Consider the following 14,507-nt stretch of genomic DNA (forward strand, 5'->3'; position numbering starts at 1 on the left):
CCCCGGTCCACGCGAATGGAACTCGGCACGGGGGGAAGCGGACGCCGACGGCACCGGGGCCGGCGGGGCGGACTGGGGGGCGGCTGGGGGCGGGGCTGGGCTCCCCCCCGGCGATGGACGCGCCCTAAGCGGGGCTGGCTCCGCGGCGGAAGCGCGGCGAGATCAGACCGAGCGAGCGCTGAGCTGCCGCCGCCATGATCATACCCGTGCGCTGCTTCACCTGCGGGAAGATCGTCGGCAACAAGTGGGAGGCCTACCTGGGGCTGCTGCAGGCCGAGTACACCGAGGGGTGAGGCGCCGGGCCGGGTGGGGGCGTGGGGAACGGGGGTCGAGGGGTCCCGGCCTGCGGGACTGAAGGGCGGGGGGTGGGGCTCTGGGGTCGAGGGGTCCCGATCTGTGACGCGTGCGGACAGGGGCGGAGGACGAGGTCAGGGGTCCCGGTCTGCGGGTGGGCTGCTGCTAGGCGCGGGGGCGAGGGAACGGCGGGACGGGGTCCCGGGTCCTGGCAGGGTGGGAGCGGGCATTTGTATCAACATAGGTGACTCTTCGGGAGCTTTCATCCCTAGGCTCTCTCCCAACCCTGCTCCACTGATGTGTTCTCACTGGAGCCTTGCCACCGCCCCCACCCCCTACCCCCTCCTTGCAGTTCGGGGAGAGGAGGGGAGTTGGGTATCAAGCCGCCGGTATCTTGGGGACTTCTAGGTATCCCCTGGGAAGTCATGGCACCTAAGTCGTCAGCTTCCTCCCTGTCCTCCTGCTCTCTCTCCTCTCTCTGCCGTTAGACCCACCCCCGTGTCTTGGCCAAACCATTTGCCCCTTGGGGATATAGAACAAGCTTCCTGGCCACATAGCCATGTGTATCACGCTGTGCTGGGCGGCGGGGGCTCTTTTCTGGCTTTGCTCCTTAACACTGCAGTTACCACCACAATATTGTCTGAATCCCTGTTGCCACTACAGTCTGACTCTTGGCTCCTGTGTGGACAGTCCCCTGTCCTGACCACATTCAAACCCCCTGGGGCCTGGGGTTCGAATGTTTTGGATGAATGCGGAGGCCCGGGATGGGCTGAGTGCTCATGCCGGGTACTAATGAGTCTGTTCCAATGTCCAGAGTGTGAGTGAGTGGCTGGTAGCCTGCACAGGACCCCCTTGCAAGCACACCACCATCAGGGACCTCCCAACCTGGCCTGCTCTGTCCCAACCTGCCACCTCCGGAGCAGTGTTCAGAGTGGCTGGGGCTCAGTCCCTGGCAAAATTGACAACTCTAACTGGCTTGACAAATGAGACAGAGACGGGGGGTGGGGCGGTGCTCCTGGAGTCTCCCTCCCTGACTTGTGGAGCTGAGCTGGAACCATCCCACGGCAGCCGAGTGTGGCTTGCCCGAGCCTGGGCAGGGCCCTCCATCTGCCCGGAAGAGCCTGGATGAACGGAGCACGGCCTGCTGTCCTTGCCCACAGGGACGCTCTGGATGCACTTGGCCTGAAGCGCTACTGCTGCCGTCGCATGCTGCTGGCCCATGTGGACCTGATCGAGAAGCTGCTCAATTATGCACCTCTGGAGAAGTGAGGGCGCTGGAGCCCACCTGCCCGCTGTGCTCACCAGGGGCCGGCAGAGTCTTGCCCAGAGTTCCTCCCTGTGAGGTGTGGATAGCCTGGAGCATGCCCGTGCATTGCCTGCGGGTGTGTGTCTTCCAGTCTGGAAGGAACCGTCCAGTAAAGGTCTTTGCAGAACAACAAGAAGGTCCTAACGGTTGGCCTGGTTTTGTGGGACTCCCTTGTCTCATACCTGAAGCTGCTTAGGGCTGGACATGGCCCTCACTGCCCAGGGGGAGGAAGAGCCATTCAAATGACAGCCATTCAGCCTGGGGGTGGGGGGTTCCTGGAGTGTGGGCTCTCGCAGCCCAACAAAGTCACAGACGGCCAACAGCACTTGGGTTAGGGGGCCAGGGGACACTGGCGTCCCCGCCCCCATGTTCTGGGTGCTCCTTAGACCTAGTACAGAAATTCCCCAAAACCCCTCCCAGGATCTCAACAACCAGATTTCCTGGGCCCTGAATAGAGTGCCTGCTGTGTCTCAGTTGCCCATCCAGAGGGTCTTGCTGCCAGAAGCTTCTAGGCACCAGCCAAGCCCAGCAGGCTCCTTCCCTTGGCCATGTTCCTGCAGGGGGAGGGCCCAGCCTCCACTGCCACCCTTGAGACCCTCACAGCAGCTTTAGGGTGGGCCTAGGAGGTTCTGCTGGGTGTCAGAGCCGGTCAAGCTCCCAGGGCCCTGGGCACTAGCATTTAATCCTGTGGCCCCAACGAACAGCTGTCTTCCGGGGACTTCCATCCTGTTCCAGCTCAGGCTGAGGCTTAGAGCCCGCAGCCATCACCCTGGACGGGAGTCGGCAAACCCTGGTGCCCTCCGGCAGGCGGAAGGCAGGAGCCTGTGGTTAAGAGAAACAGAGGCAACTTTCTCTGGCACCTTCTTCAGGGCCAGCCCCACTGCCCAGATGTCTGACATGGGGTCCTCTGAGAACCAGTAAACACACCTGTGGCAGGAAGGTAGGGTCTGCCCAGGGGAGACGGCCTAAGCCTTGGCTTCTGTTGCCAGTTCACGTCCTGCCAAAGCTCAGGCCTCCTTCCTCATTCCTGAGCCCACACCCCCTTTCCTAATCCCTACGTGAGCCAGAAGGGGGTTTAGAAACCAGTGTTCGAGGCCTCTGTTGCCTCTATGAGGCTCTGGCCACACCACCGTTCTTCCGTCCCAGAACCGGCAAGGCTCTGCAAGCAGCCTGTGCTCAGCTGTCTGCCATTGGCCTCTCGGCCCTGGAGTCCCATCAGTCCTTGGCTCCCACGTGGCTGCCTGGGACCACCAGGATGCGCCCTCCTGGCCCCTGGTGGGACTGGGTTCTGTCCCCCTTGTTGGGGAGAAGGCCCTGAGGACCAGAACCAGGTCTGTCGCTCACAGAGTAAGCCCACTCAGTCCACAAACTTTTATTGAGTGCCTGTCACATGGCAGCAGCAGTTCTAGGCATTTGTGATACAGCAGTGAGTGAACCCACAACCCCCTGCTTCTGCCAAGGGGAGGTGATCGTGAACAAGTGAGCTTGTGGCCTTTCAGTGGGGGGAGTGGTGGGGAATCCAAGCAGGGGTTCGGGCGGCAGAGGCCTGACTGGGAGGGCAGATACAGGACCTGCAGGACAGGACCGGGCTCATTTGGCTTTCCTGAGCGGGGCTGGGGGGTGGGAGGGGTGGCAGGGGTGGCGGTAGGCAACCCAGCGGCAGGTGCATCTGGGACTCTTTGCCTGCGGCTGTCCCCACCCGGCAATGCCCTGACCACCATGCAGAGGTGTGTCCAGGGGTCTAGGAGCACCCTGGGGGGGCCAGCCCCTTTCTGCCCAGTTCACCCCAAACCAGCCCCTCTGGCAGAGCACAGGCATGGGGGGTGGCCCCCCCTCCCAGGGCCCCAGCCCCACAGGAGAAGCAGAGAGGGACTTGACTGTCAGAACCCAGTGTCCCCACACCAGGCAGAGTATTCCTCCCTCCCCGCAGCCGGAGGGCCCCGCCTCAGTCCTCTGGTCTGGAGAGAAAGGCACTTGAAGCTCCCTCTGAGGGAGGGGGTCCCCAGAGGTCACAGTGGCGGCACGGGGGTGCACACGTGAGAACGCCACCTCCCTGGCAGAGTGGGGAGAGGGTACGGAGCAGCGTCCTGGGACTCTGGCCCTGGGGCCATCAGTAGTGTCAGCTCAGTAGTCAGGCGGCAAAGCTGCGGCACTCGCGGGGCGCCCGGCAGGGTCAGTAGTGCTCCAGCTTCAGGCTCTTGTACAGGCAGCACGTGAAGATCATGCCGAAGAGCTGCGGCACAGAGCCGGGGTGAGCAGGGCAAGGCCACCAGCCGCCCGTGTCCCCTGCACCCGTGGGGGCCTGCCCGCCCCCCCCGAACCTGCACACAGGCGATGCCAATGCCCACTGCCCCGATGATCCTCAGGTGCTCCTGGATGAAGGTCTCCAGCTTGGTGATGCAGCCACCCTGGCGGGGGAGGGGTAAGGTGTCAAAGGTGGGCGAGTCCGGCCCCTCGGGTGGGCCCCCAGCACCCGGGGCTGCCGCGGCTCCTCAGCCCTTCACCAGGGAGCCCAGGCACCTACCTCCACCTTGTAGATGTTGGAGGCATGGTCCCGCTGCCCGCACCCGGTCACCACAGTCTTGCAGCAGCTGTCGGGAACCACGCGTCCACCCGCCTGGCCGGAGCGGATCCACTCGCTGTCCCTCCAGTCATGGGAGTTGTTGCTGCCACAGCAGCGGAACTGCAGTGGCAACGCGGCCTGGGCTGAGCCCCTGGGGCAGGGACTCCCTCAGGGGCCCAGGCGGGCCCGCAGGGGTGTGCGCACCCACCCCCGTGGTGCCCACATACCTCCTGCTGCAGCTTGTCCACCGCACTGGTCACACCCTCGTGTCCTGGCTGGTGGTACCGCTTGGTCATGGTGTCCTTCAGGTGTTCCTTGAGTTCTGTGTTCAGCTGGGGGTGAGAGGACAGCTTCAGCAGAACAATCCAAGACCCTCCAAGCTGGGGCACGTGGAGGCAGGGACAGACCGGGGGCAGGTGGGGGGAGGGTCTCCAAGCAGAGCTAGGGCCAGATGCTGGCTGGGGAGGGGCTGGGCTGGGCTGGACAAGTGTCCCACGTGGCCGTGGACAGGGTTGAGGACAGGGAGGGAGCTCCAGGTCCCATGGACACCTTCCTCCCTGCATGAGCCCCCAAGTGGGCCTGTTGGGCACTACAGGCAAGTTGTCCATCCGCACTGTGAGCCCCTACCCCACAGGGGCCTCCGGAACATGGGGGAGGGGGAGCGTGTGTCCTTCCAAGCGTGTGTGCCTGTCTCACACGTGCCCATCTGTGCCCTTGCACGGGCGCGTTTCTGCGTGTGTGTCTGTGTCCCCACGTGTGTGCATCCCCGTGTGGCCTGTCTAGGCCCCTCACCTGCTGGTAGTAGATGTAGGCCAGGATGCCAGCGATGACCTCCAGCAGAAAGATGAGGAGGAGAAGGATGAAGTACTGGGGGGCGGGGGGGGCGGGGACAGTTAGCTGGGGTTGGACGCAGACACCCCTGTTCCGTGAGGACCCCTGGCGCCCAGGCATGACAGAGCAGAGCCCCCAACCTCAGATCCCAAGTGGCCACAGAGGGCTCATGGCAGTGGGTGGGTGCTGGCACTCCCTGACAGTTCCCCTCGGCTGGCCGAGCTGGGATGCAGGGATGCCCCCCGCCCCTGGCACAGGTGAGCACCACAGAGGCTGTCCTGCGGCGTCACATTTGACCCCCACCATTCCCTTTCTCACTGGGGCCCCAGAGCCCCCCCCCCCCCCCCAGCAGCCCAGTGCCCTGCTAACCAGGCGCAGCAGGTTCCGCCGTTCCTTGAAGGTAGCGCAGCAGCCCAGAACGCCGGTCACCATGACAACAATGCCAGCCACCACCAGGATGTAGGCTGTGGCCAGGTAGGTGCCCGAGGCCAGCAAGCTGATGTAGTCACTCTTGAGGGCCAGCGTCCAGATGCCCACCGCCATGACGGCCAGACCAGCCAGCTGTGGGCAGCGCACACTGGTCGGCATGCCCGCCCCTGGGCCAGGGTTCCCCTTAAGGACCAGGAATGGGAGCGGCGGAGGCCAGCGGGAGGGGGTGCCCACTCCTCACCCAGAAGCAGCAGTTGAAGACGAAGAGCAGGTACTTGAGGCAGACGGTGCCACACGTGGTCTTCTCGTTGAACTCCCCCATCCTGGGGCCAAGAGGCCAGGGGAGGTCAGTAGGAGGGGACACAGCCACCCAGGCCAGCCCCTGGCTGAAGCCAAGCCCACCACTGGCCCCGAGTGAAGGTCCTGGCAACGCATCCGTGAGAACCTGGACGCTTTCTGCAGGGGCAGTTCGGGAGCCCCCTTCCCACCCCCACCCCCCACCGCAGCCAGGGTGGATGTCTAGTGCCCACAGTCAAGCTGAAGGCCAAAGGGCCTGGCTCCCCTGACCAGAGCCCAGGGCACCAGGGGGCCATGAAGGGTTCCAACCGTCACCGGCTGACTCACCCCTGCTGGCAGCCGGGGTCAGAAGCCCCAGCAGGTACCTCAGGGTGAGCTCATGCAGGCCCCGCCCGCCTCCCCACACACACACACAGCATTCCCGGGGCTCCACATCACAGGCCTGCAGGCTGGCAGGCACCTACCGGCTGCTGGGGGGAGGAGGAGGCCACTCACAGATGGACGGACCTGCCCCTTACCAGCCCCATGGCCTCAGGGAAGCCCCTCAGGTGTCTGTTAAAAGCCAGGCCTGCCTTCCTCCCCACCAGGGTGAGAACAGGCGGTTCTGGGCATGCGGAGCCCGCAGAAACCCATCCCCCAGACCTGGGGGTACTTCCTCTGCTGGTCCTCTCTGCTGGAAAGGGGGCGGTCCCGCCCGCCCCAGCAAGATGTGAAGCTACAGGAGCTCCCGAGTGGCACCCCAGGGACCCCTTCCCTGCTCTCCTGTGGGGTGTCCGCACTGGGGTGGGGGGAGAGGGCCCTAGGGCACAGATGGCAGCTGAGTGCCCCAGGCTACGTTTCCAGACTACACAGCACCACTCGGAGCCGAACTTTCACCTGCCCCACCCCGCGCTCACCTGGTTGGCTAGTGAGGACGGATCCTCTCTGAGACAGGTGGACGGAAGTTCCCTAGGAGGCTCCACTGGGAGGGCAGGGACAGGTCACCGGTCTGGCCCACGCTGGATCAGCAAGGGCCTGTCACCCGTCCTTGCAGCCGCCCCTGGCAGTGGCTCTGACCAGCTGGGTTTCCAGAGCAGTCAGGGAGGGGAGAGGCCAGGCCCGGTATTTTGGTCTGTGCTTGGGCGGGGCAGGGCGGAAAACATTTCTGCATAGTGTGATCCGGGGAGGGACCACCCGCCTTCTCCAAGCACCCCGCCCCGGGGCCTTCCTGCCAGACCCGCCACCGTCCCTTAGCCCACCAAGCAGCGGTCCCTTCGGCCTCGGAAGGGAAAAACAAAACAAAACCAGACGCAGACCCCTTGGTTGGAGCTGGGCTTACGGGAGCCTCACGTGCCCGCAGGCTGCCCCTGGGCCCGTGGTGAGGTCCCAGCCTTCTGAGGAGGCTGATTCTCCCGACACAGGTCCGGCCCCCACGCGCGGGCGGCGGGCGGAGGAGGGGCCCCTCTTTCCGGGAGTGCCTGGCGGATGTGAGCCCCCTGGGAAGGCGCCGGCCAGAAATAGTTCCCGCGGCCCGGGACCGAGCCGCCCCGCCCTGGCCCCTGCAACTCAGCCGGGCCCGCCGCGGCCCGCGGCCCACGCCCCAAGCAGGGCAGCCCCGCACTCGGCGCCAGCCAGGCCCGAGGAGGAGTCCCCGCCCGGGCGAGCCCGCGGCGCGCCCACCCGCACCCCGGCGGAGGGACGGGCACCGGTGTCCAGAGACAATGACTAGGATGCTCGGGTGGGGTCGTAGGGGCCGCCAGGCCCGTGCGAAGGCCCAGGAGGCGCCCGGCCCCGGGCGCCCACTCCGTCCCGCTCCGGAAAGGGCCGGGAGGGGACTGCTGCCGGCCGGCGGGACCAGGCCTCCCGGCGCCCGCAGCCGGGCCTCCGGGGCCGGGCCGCGCAGGGTCCCGGGACACTCGGCCCCTCCCGGCCCGCCCAGCCAGGCGGCGCACTCACCGGCCACGCGTCGGAGTCCGGGCGCGGGGGGGTGGGGGCGGCGGCTCGGAGCGCGGAGACTGCGCGGCGGGTCGCGGGCCCGGGAGTGAGACGCGCCCCGCCCCCGGCCTGCAGGCCCCGCCCCCGGCGGCAGACACAGGGCAGGTCTCGGCAGTGCTCCGCGAGGGCGGGCGGCGGGGACGCCCGCCGGTGCGGGCGCTGGGGTCCGCCCGCGACTGCGGAGGCGGGCGTGCTGCACCCGGGGGCGCCCGCAGCCCAGCCGGGGCTCACGCCCTCGGGAGGCCGAGGAGCTGGGCTGGGGGCGGTGGAGGCGGCGGCCAGGCCAGCAGGCCCTCCTCCAGGCCCAGGCCCGTTCTCTCCCCACAACGCGGGGCCACCCGGAGGCTTGCAGGGCCGGCGGAACAGATGCTGGCTTGGTGGGGTAGGGTCTGGGGGTGCGGTCAGATGCAGGAGTGCGGTTGCTCTAGGTGCAGTATGGAGGACAGCCTGGAGTGGAGGCCTGGGGTCCCTGCCAGGAACAGTCCTGTCTGGAAGGCATTGGTCCTGGGAGGGGTGGAAAGGGGTGGGGTAGACAGGGCCGAGCCTTCTGACCTGCTGGGTTGGGAAACCCGCAGTGGGAGTACGAAGGGGAGGGGACTCCCAACCCACCAGGCTCATTCCCAGACCCAGGCAGGGTGGGTCAGATTCTGCAGTCATTTGGAAGCTCTCCATGGATAGTGGTCCCCAGCTCCTTGCCCATGGTTCACGGTCTGGCCAGCAGCTCCCCACTTCCAGGGAGGCGGCAGGGCGGGGTGGGGTGATGGGGGAGGTGGAGGAGGGACGGGCATGGGAAGCGGCCGCAGGACTGCCCCAGGAGGTCCCACTCAGGACTGGCTCAACTCCAGTGGGCTGAGCTGGTCCACCTGGGGCTGTGTGAGGACGGGTATGGGGAGGGGATTGTCAACTGGGGCCGGGAGCGGGCCCAGACAATGGGCCTCGGTCCCCTGGTTCCCACAGAGGGCCCCACGGGGCTTCAGCTTGAATGGACAGTGAGGGCTTGAAAGCATGACCAGAGACAGGCAGGAACATCCACAACCCCGGCACCTCAGGACATGTGCCACACGTGTACTGTCGAGTTGCCTTGAGAGTACCATGGATACCTCGTGTGCGTACCAGGGAAATGCTGGGACGCACATACACATAGGCTGAGAAGGTCACAGTGCAGTCAATGGACTTTATTAGGAGGAGGGAGTTTTTCTGCTGGTCAGAGATGGATTTGATGGGATGGGACAGGATGAGGCCCCGCAGGGGGGCACGTGAGACTCCGACCCGCCCCACCACTCCCTGGGTAGCTCCTTCATGTCTGCATGCAGGCAGGCCTGCAGTGCCTGGAGCAGAGCCTGAATGCTGGATGGGCCATGACGCCTCGCCTTCGAGGGGCGGCCTCTCCGAGGGATGCCCAGTGAGTCTCTGGGGGATGGTCAGCGGGCACTGGGAAGGTGGCCAGAGCCACATCTTGGGGGGCGAGCCCAGCTGCAGCAGCAGCAACAGCAGCAGGTGGGGCCCGGCATGCGAGCCATGGCCAGAGCTTTCCTTCGACCGCTGGCTAACCGCTTGGCCTCGCAGGCATCCCTCTCATCCCGTAGCCTCGCATTCAGCTCCCTGGGGAAGGGGAGTCCAAGGGCTCTGAGAGGCGGCATTCCTGGGGCAAGGGGGGAATGCGGGCTCTGCTGTCCCTCAGACGGGGTGCCTGGCTGCGGATGCCCCCGAGGGATGGGGGACAGACATGAGGACGCACTGCCTCCCAACAGGATGAGGCCGTGGTCGGGAACGTTTGAGAGCTAGGATACCCCAAACTGTGTGGGGCCCCTCCCCTCCGGCCTGCGCCTGACCGCACCTGAGGAGTCCCAGTTGCCGCAGGAGGCTGAGCTTCTCCTTTTGCATGTTCCTCGACACAGCGACCACATCTCTGCAAGAGAGAGGTGGTGACCTGGGTGCTGGGAGGCTCCTCGGCGCGCCCCACGACCCTGACCCACGCAGACCCTGAGGGCCGGGCCGGGCCGGGGGATGGGGATGGGAGTGGCCCGGACCCGAGCCCCCAAAGCTATTCCCGCCCCGCCTCGCCCGCCGGCCGCAGCCCCTCCCCGGGCCCGCCCCTGATGGTCCGCCCCCCCCCCCCCCCCCCCCCCCGCTTCCCAGGCACCGTAGGGCTTGCTCCTGGCGGCTCCGCAAGTCGCCCTCCAGCCTGTGGAGCTGCTCCTGCGTCCCCTCCAGCTGCGTTCGTAGCGCCTCGTTGGCTAGCCACAGCTGGGCGTTCTGCGCCTGCACCTCCAGCTGCTCGCTGGCCCGGGCCTGCAGCTGCTGTTCCAGCTGCGGGATGTGGGCGGGGGGGTGGGGGGGCAGTGCAAGCTGGGGAGGACCCCTCCACCTCTTCTTCGGGGTGCTGCGCTTGCCCCTGACTCCCAGTAATTCCAGGGTCGGGGACACTGAGGCACCGGGACCTCAAGTGTACCAGAGAGTGCACGGGTGACGGCGGGGATAGGGCCCCGCGCTGGGTCTGTCAGCACCCCAACCCTGCAGGGGCGGGTGGGGGGCCACTCACCTCCCGCTGCCGCAGGCCTGCCCGCTCCAGCTCCTGCTCGCGGTCCTGCAGCTCCAGCTCCAGGAGGCCTGTGCGCTCCTCCCGGGGAAGGTCCTGGGATGTGCGCGGAGCTCCTGAGCCCAGGCGGGCGGGGGAGGGGCCGGGTGGAGCCAATTTGAGGGGGCGGGGCCATGAGACTAGCGCGTCTGGGATTGGGCCGGGGCGGGGCGGGGCTTTGGGCCCACCTGACTCCGGAGACGCTGGCGCTGCTCGCGAAGCTGCTGCTCCGTCTCCTCGTACAGACACCGCACCTCCCTCTGGTGCTCGCTTTCCCGCCTTCGAGGACGGAGGCGGGGGGGGGGGGGGGACTGCTGTTTGAGCCCGCCGGCACCACAGACCCCAGTCTCGCCTCTACCGCCTCCCGACCCCAGCCTCCCAGGCCCCACTCCTCACCGCCGCAGCGCCTGCTCCAGACCGTCCCGCTCTCGGGCTGCCTCCTCCAGGCAGGCCGAGGCGCGCACCAGAACGTCCTCGAAGGAGCCCAGCAGCTCGGGTCGCTCGCGCTGCAATCGGGTCCAGAATGTCCGCACCGCTCGCTGCCTGCAGGGGGAGGACAGGGGCTGAGGCTGAAGCTGGGGCTCCCTGACCCCATCCCTAAGGGTAAGCCGTCTGGAGACACCTGCAGCCCTGGATAGACCAGCCGCGTTCGCCTCCTGAAATGCAAATTTTGCGGGAAATCACGCTCAGCCCCTCCCAGGTGTCACAGCTGACGGAGAACGACTGGGCCCGTCTCAGCCTAGGGACCCCGGCCTGGAACAGACACGCGGGCAGTGTGGACAGGCAGCATGCAGAGGGGGAGGCAGCAGAGGAGGGAACTGGGGGCCGAGTCAGCGCCAACTCACTGGCCCAGGACTGGGGCCACCCCCAGCTGCTCCAGCGCTTCCCGGAATCTCTCCTCCTCCTCTTCTTCCAGGGAGCCCCCAGTGCCCTGCACATCTGACCAGCCCGACTCGAAGGTTTCCTCTGGAGCCTGGGAGGGCGGTGTGCTCTGGGCTGACTCCACCCCCACAAACTTCCCTGTGGGCATGGGAAGGTAAGATTATCAAAGCTGTAGGTTAGCACCCTGGCTCAGCCGCCACTCACCACCCCCCACCACACACACACACACACACACACACACACACACACACACACATCCTGTCCTTATTCTGAGCCCAGTTTCCTGTTTTTCTTTCCTTATCCTGGTCAGACTCGCGGCTTAGGAATGGGAGGTGACAGCCGGGCCAGAACGGGGCAAGCCTGGCACCCGGCCCCACCTGGGTTTGGCACGGATGGGAGGGGGTCGGGCAGCAGGAGGGGCAGCTCCATACATCGCCTGGCTGTGGGGGGGGCTTCCTCAGGGGCCTGTGTGCACTGACACCAGTGTGTGTTCCGCAGGGACACGACGGAGAGTCACAGGCTGCCATCTGTGTCTGCTGTGGGCTCCAGAGCCACATGTGCCACCGGAGGGTCTCTGGGCAGCGGGGTGGGGCGGGGCAGGGGGGCCCTGCTCACCCAGGCCGAGGCAGAACTCCCAAGCGGTGAGGAAGCCGGTGCCGGCCTGATCCAGGCTCTCGAACACAGCCTCTAGCTGCTCCGGTGTGAGGGGCACGTCGTTCTGCAGGCCCTAGCCAGGCAAGGGTGGCAGGGCTGAGTAGCCGAGGTCGCCCCCGGCTGGGCAGCCTCTTGGGACTGGGGATTCACCTGCAGGTCATGCCGTGTGAGGAAGCCCTTGGCGTCTTTGTCACACAGCAGAAACAGCTCCTGGGCCTGCTCCAGCGTCTCTGCCCGTGGCCTCCCGGAGCCCCCTTCTTCCTCTCCTTCCTCCTGCCGGTCCTCCCCGGCCCCGGGCTTCCCGGGCCTGGCCATGGGAGTGGGGGTCTCGGCCATCACGTGCTGCAAAAGCCAAGGGAGAGTCGGGGCCTAAGCAGAAATGAGAAGGGAGAAGGGAAGGCAGAGAGGCTGTGGGTGAGGGCTAAGCTGGGGTGCTGGGGTCCCGGAGTGAGCAGCGGGGCCTCCTTCCACCAGGCGGGAAGGCGGGAGAAGGCTCCACAGAGGTCCAGAGAGGAAGGTAGCTGGGGGCAGAACCGTGCTGCAGACAGGGGTGTCGTGGGTGGGGTGGGGCAGGCTCACGGCCTGTGGAGGCTGCCTGGGGGGGGGGGAAGCCGGTTCAGGAGAGGACCTGGGGGAGGGGCAACCGCCGTGGGGTGGCCAGGAGTGGTGAGGGTGGGGAGGCAGCTACAGGAGAAACTTGTGATGCAAAATAAGGAGGTAGGGGCTCCGGGGCGGCTGAGGGGAGAGAGCTTGGGTGACGGACTGGCCAGCGAGGGGAGGAGCCGAGCAGGCCCTGAAGGTGGGCACCTGGAGACCTGGCTGACCGGGCGGGCCAGCTGGAGCGTTCAGACAGTCCCGGCCGGGTCCTAGCCCCCGAGTCCGGGCCTCCGGGCGGCCGGCAGGCGGCGTCTGCTCCTGCCCTTCTGCCGCCGCCCCTCCCTCCGGCCCCGGGCCCCAAGGGGTGCGGGTGCAGGGTCTCAGCCTGGAGCACCGGTGACTTCCACTGGCCTTGTCGGGAACGCGCCAGATTCTAGGCTTGATGGCCCTCCCCCCGGCACGAGGCCCTTCTGCTCCGCCAGACTTGCCCCCTCCGGGTCGCTGCAACCTCCTCAGCGGCCCCCCCCCACCCCCGCATGGCGCTCCGCCCCCTAATCAGACCCACCTGTGGTCCCCCCGGGCGCCCAGGCCCCGGATTTCCCAAAGCTAACCCCCAGCCTGGGGGATTCTGGGGTCCTCTCCCCTCCGTCCGGGACCCTAATTTTCCCTCCGCGCCCATACTCCAGGAGCGGCAGGAGGGCGCAGTGTCCAAAGAGGGCAGGTGTGAGGAAGGGCGGGAGGAGGCGGTCGGGGGACCGGAGTCGTCTCCCCCCGCACGCCGTCGCCTCACCCCTGCGGGAGCGCCACCCCCACCGGCGGCCCGCGGGCTCCCCGGGGCCAGAGGTCCATCCCAGCCGGAAGCTGCGCGGCGCCGGGCCGGGCGAGCGGGGCCCACTGGCCGGCCGGGTCCCGCCAACCGCCGCGCGCACCGCCGCTCGGCCCTCCAGGGCACCGGAGGGTCGGCGCGTCCCTCGGCGACCGCAGGGTGGGGCGCGGCGGCGGGACCCGCGAGGCGCCTACCTGCGAGCTGCGCCGCCGCACCTGCCGCGAGGCCCCGCGGCTCCTCCGGGAAGGCGGCGGCGCGCGGGGGGCGCGGGCGCGGAGCGGCTGCTGCTGCCCCGCGGGAAACGGAGACCCCGGCGTGGGCGGCCCCGGGCGGAGCCGCCGCCGCCACTGTCGCCGTGTCTCCGCCTCTCCGCGCGGCCCCGGCCGCCTACTCCTTGCCCGGCCCCCGCGTGCGGCCCCCCGCCGCCCCCCGCGTCTGTCCCGGCAGAGCTGAGTTCACGTCGGGGCGGAGATGACCCCGGTGGCTTGGGGACCCCTCCTGAGCAGGGCCGAGGCGAGGAGGGTGGGGCTGTCCCGAGGATCCCGATTTAAGGCGCCAAAAAGTGTGTGCAGGACCAAGCCGGGCAGGAGGCAGAGCAAGGTATTTTCAACGGTCATCGCCAGGAGTGGGGGCGGGCACTCTGCCTATGCTTCCCCAGTTGTGGTCTTTCCCGTGGTTCAACAGTTAGCAGGGAATATATTACAAAATGGTGCGTGCATCCGCTGCCTCGGCGTAAGGCGTGTACAAGTGGGGTGGGGGCACAAAGGAGCCCCCACCCCCACCCACCGCGGCCTGTCCCCAAGCTGTCCTTTTGGGGCACAGCCTTGACTCGGGTTCCCCTTGCGGGCGAGCTGGGAGACGGAGCTGGGCGGGACTCGCACCTGACCTTCCTGCCTGGGGAGAGACCCCATTCTCTTGCACCTGACCTTCCTGCCCGGGGAGAGACCCCATTCTCTTGCCGAAGGCCCCCCCCCCCGCCCCAGCCCCAGCCCCAGCCCCGCCCCTGAACCCACCTGGGAGGTGGTCGGGGGTCTGGAGGCCTCTGCTCCTGCAGGGGCCTGGGATCCTGCTGAACTAGAACAGGTTGGGCCTACGGGATGGGACGGGAACTGGAGAGCGAGCGGGGGGGCGGCTCCCGGCACCGGGGACCTGCCCGGCCGGCTCTCCCAGTCGTGCAGTCCCTACCGTTATTGTTGGCCGGGGCCTGCCAGCGCCCAAGAGCTCCGGACAGCCAGCCAACCACCCGGCTCTGCTCCAGTGCCCCTCCCCCATGGGC

General features: G+C 67.4%; 4 protein-coding genes across 10 annotated transcripts; 1 reads left to right on the forward strand and 3 right to left on the reverse strand.

The window, feature by feature from the left end:
• The first annotated feature begins 122 nt into the window (after positions 1-122).
• On the forward strand, positions 123-1,733 carry POLR2L (RNA polymerase II, I and III subunit L). Its single transcript, XM_047877090.1, has 2 exons — positions 123-289; positions 1,455-1,733. The coding sequence occupies exons 1-2, from the start codon at positions 195-197 to the stop codon at positions 1,561-1,563; spliced, it is 204 nt and encodes a 67-aa protein (XP_047733046.1). The 5' UTR covers positions 123-194; the 3' UTR covers positions 1,564-1,733.
• Positions 1,734-2,956: 1,223 nt separating this feature from the next.
• CD151 (CD151 molecule (Raph blood group)) lies at positions 2,957-6,854 on the reverse strand. The gene is made up of 8 exons (XM_047878498.1): positions 6,617-6,854; positions 5,665-5,746; positions 5,364-5,555; positions 4,956-5,030; positions 4,391-4,495; positions 4,125-4,283; positions 3,922-4,008; positions 2,957-3,833 (listed from the first exon to the last, which is right to left on the reverse strand). Exons 2-8 carry the CDS (start codon positions 5,743-5,745, stop codon positions 3,774-3,776), a joined length of 759 nt encoding a protein of 252 aa, XP_047734454.1. The 5' UTR covers position 5,746; positions 6,617-6,854; the 3' UTR covers positions 2,957-3,773.
• LOC125176700 (splicing factor, proline- and glutamine-rich-like) lies at positions 6,694-8,723 on the reverse strand. 3 transcript variants are annotated; one of them, XM_047878495.1, is made up of 3 exons: positions 7,656-8,723; positions 7,039-7,195; positions 6,704-6,831 (listed from the first exon to the last, which is right to left on the reverse strand). In XM_047878495.1, exons 1-2 carry the CDS (start codon positions 8,364-8,366, stop codon positions 7,046-7,048), a joined length of 861 nt encoding a protein of 286 aa, XP_047734451.1. In that variant the 5' UTR covers positions 8,367-8,723; the 3' UTR covers positions 6,704-6,831; positions 7,039-7,045. The 3 variants fall into 3 exon arrangements, with proteins under 3 accessions (XP_047734452.1, XP_047734453.1, XP_047734451.1); XM_047878496.1 differs by lacking the exon at positions 7,039-7,195 and having other exon boundaries at positions 6,694-6,831; XM_047878497.1 differs by lacking the exon at positions 7,039-7,195 and having other exon boundaries at positions 6,699-6,836.
• Positions 8,724-8,848: 125 nt separating this feature from the next.
• On the reverse strand, positions 8,849-14,427 carry CRACR2B (calcium release activated channel regulator 2B). Of its 5 annotated transcripts, none has more exons than XM_047878491.1 (10): positions 14,245-14,427; positions 11,959-12,150; positions 11,770-11,881; positions 11,118-11,292; positions 10,669-10,815; positions 10,461-10,551; positions 10,237-10,329; positions 9,838-10,004; positions 9,532-9,603; positions 8,849-9,296 (listed from the first exon to the last, which is right to left on the reverse strand). In XM_047878491.1, exons 2-10 carry the CDS (start codon positions 12,142-12,144, stop codon positions 9,116-9,118), a joined length of 1,224 nt encoding a protein of 407 aa, XP_047734447.1. In that variant the 5' UTR covers positions 12,145-12,150; positions 14,245-14,427; the 3' UTR covers positions 8,849-9,115. The 5 variants fall into 5 exon arrangements, with proteins under 5 accessions (XP_047734447.1, XP_047734448.1, XP_047734446.1 ...); XM_047878492.1 differs by lacking the exon at positions 14,245-14,427 and adding an exon at positions 13,426-14,170; XM_047878490.1 differs by lacking the exon at positions 14,245-14,427 and adding an exon at positions 12,971-13,292.
• Positions 14,428-14,507: the final 80 nt, after the last annotated feature.

Source organism: Prionailurus viverrinus, chromosome D1 (assembly GCF_022837055.1).
Source record: "Prionailurus viverrinus isolate Anna chromosome D1, UM_Priviv_1.0, whole genome shotgun sequence".
Lineage (NCBI taxonomy): Eukaryota > Metazoa > Chordata > Mammalia > Carnivora > Felidae > Prionailurus > Prionailurus viverrinus.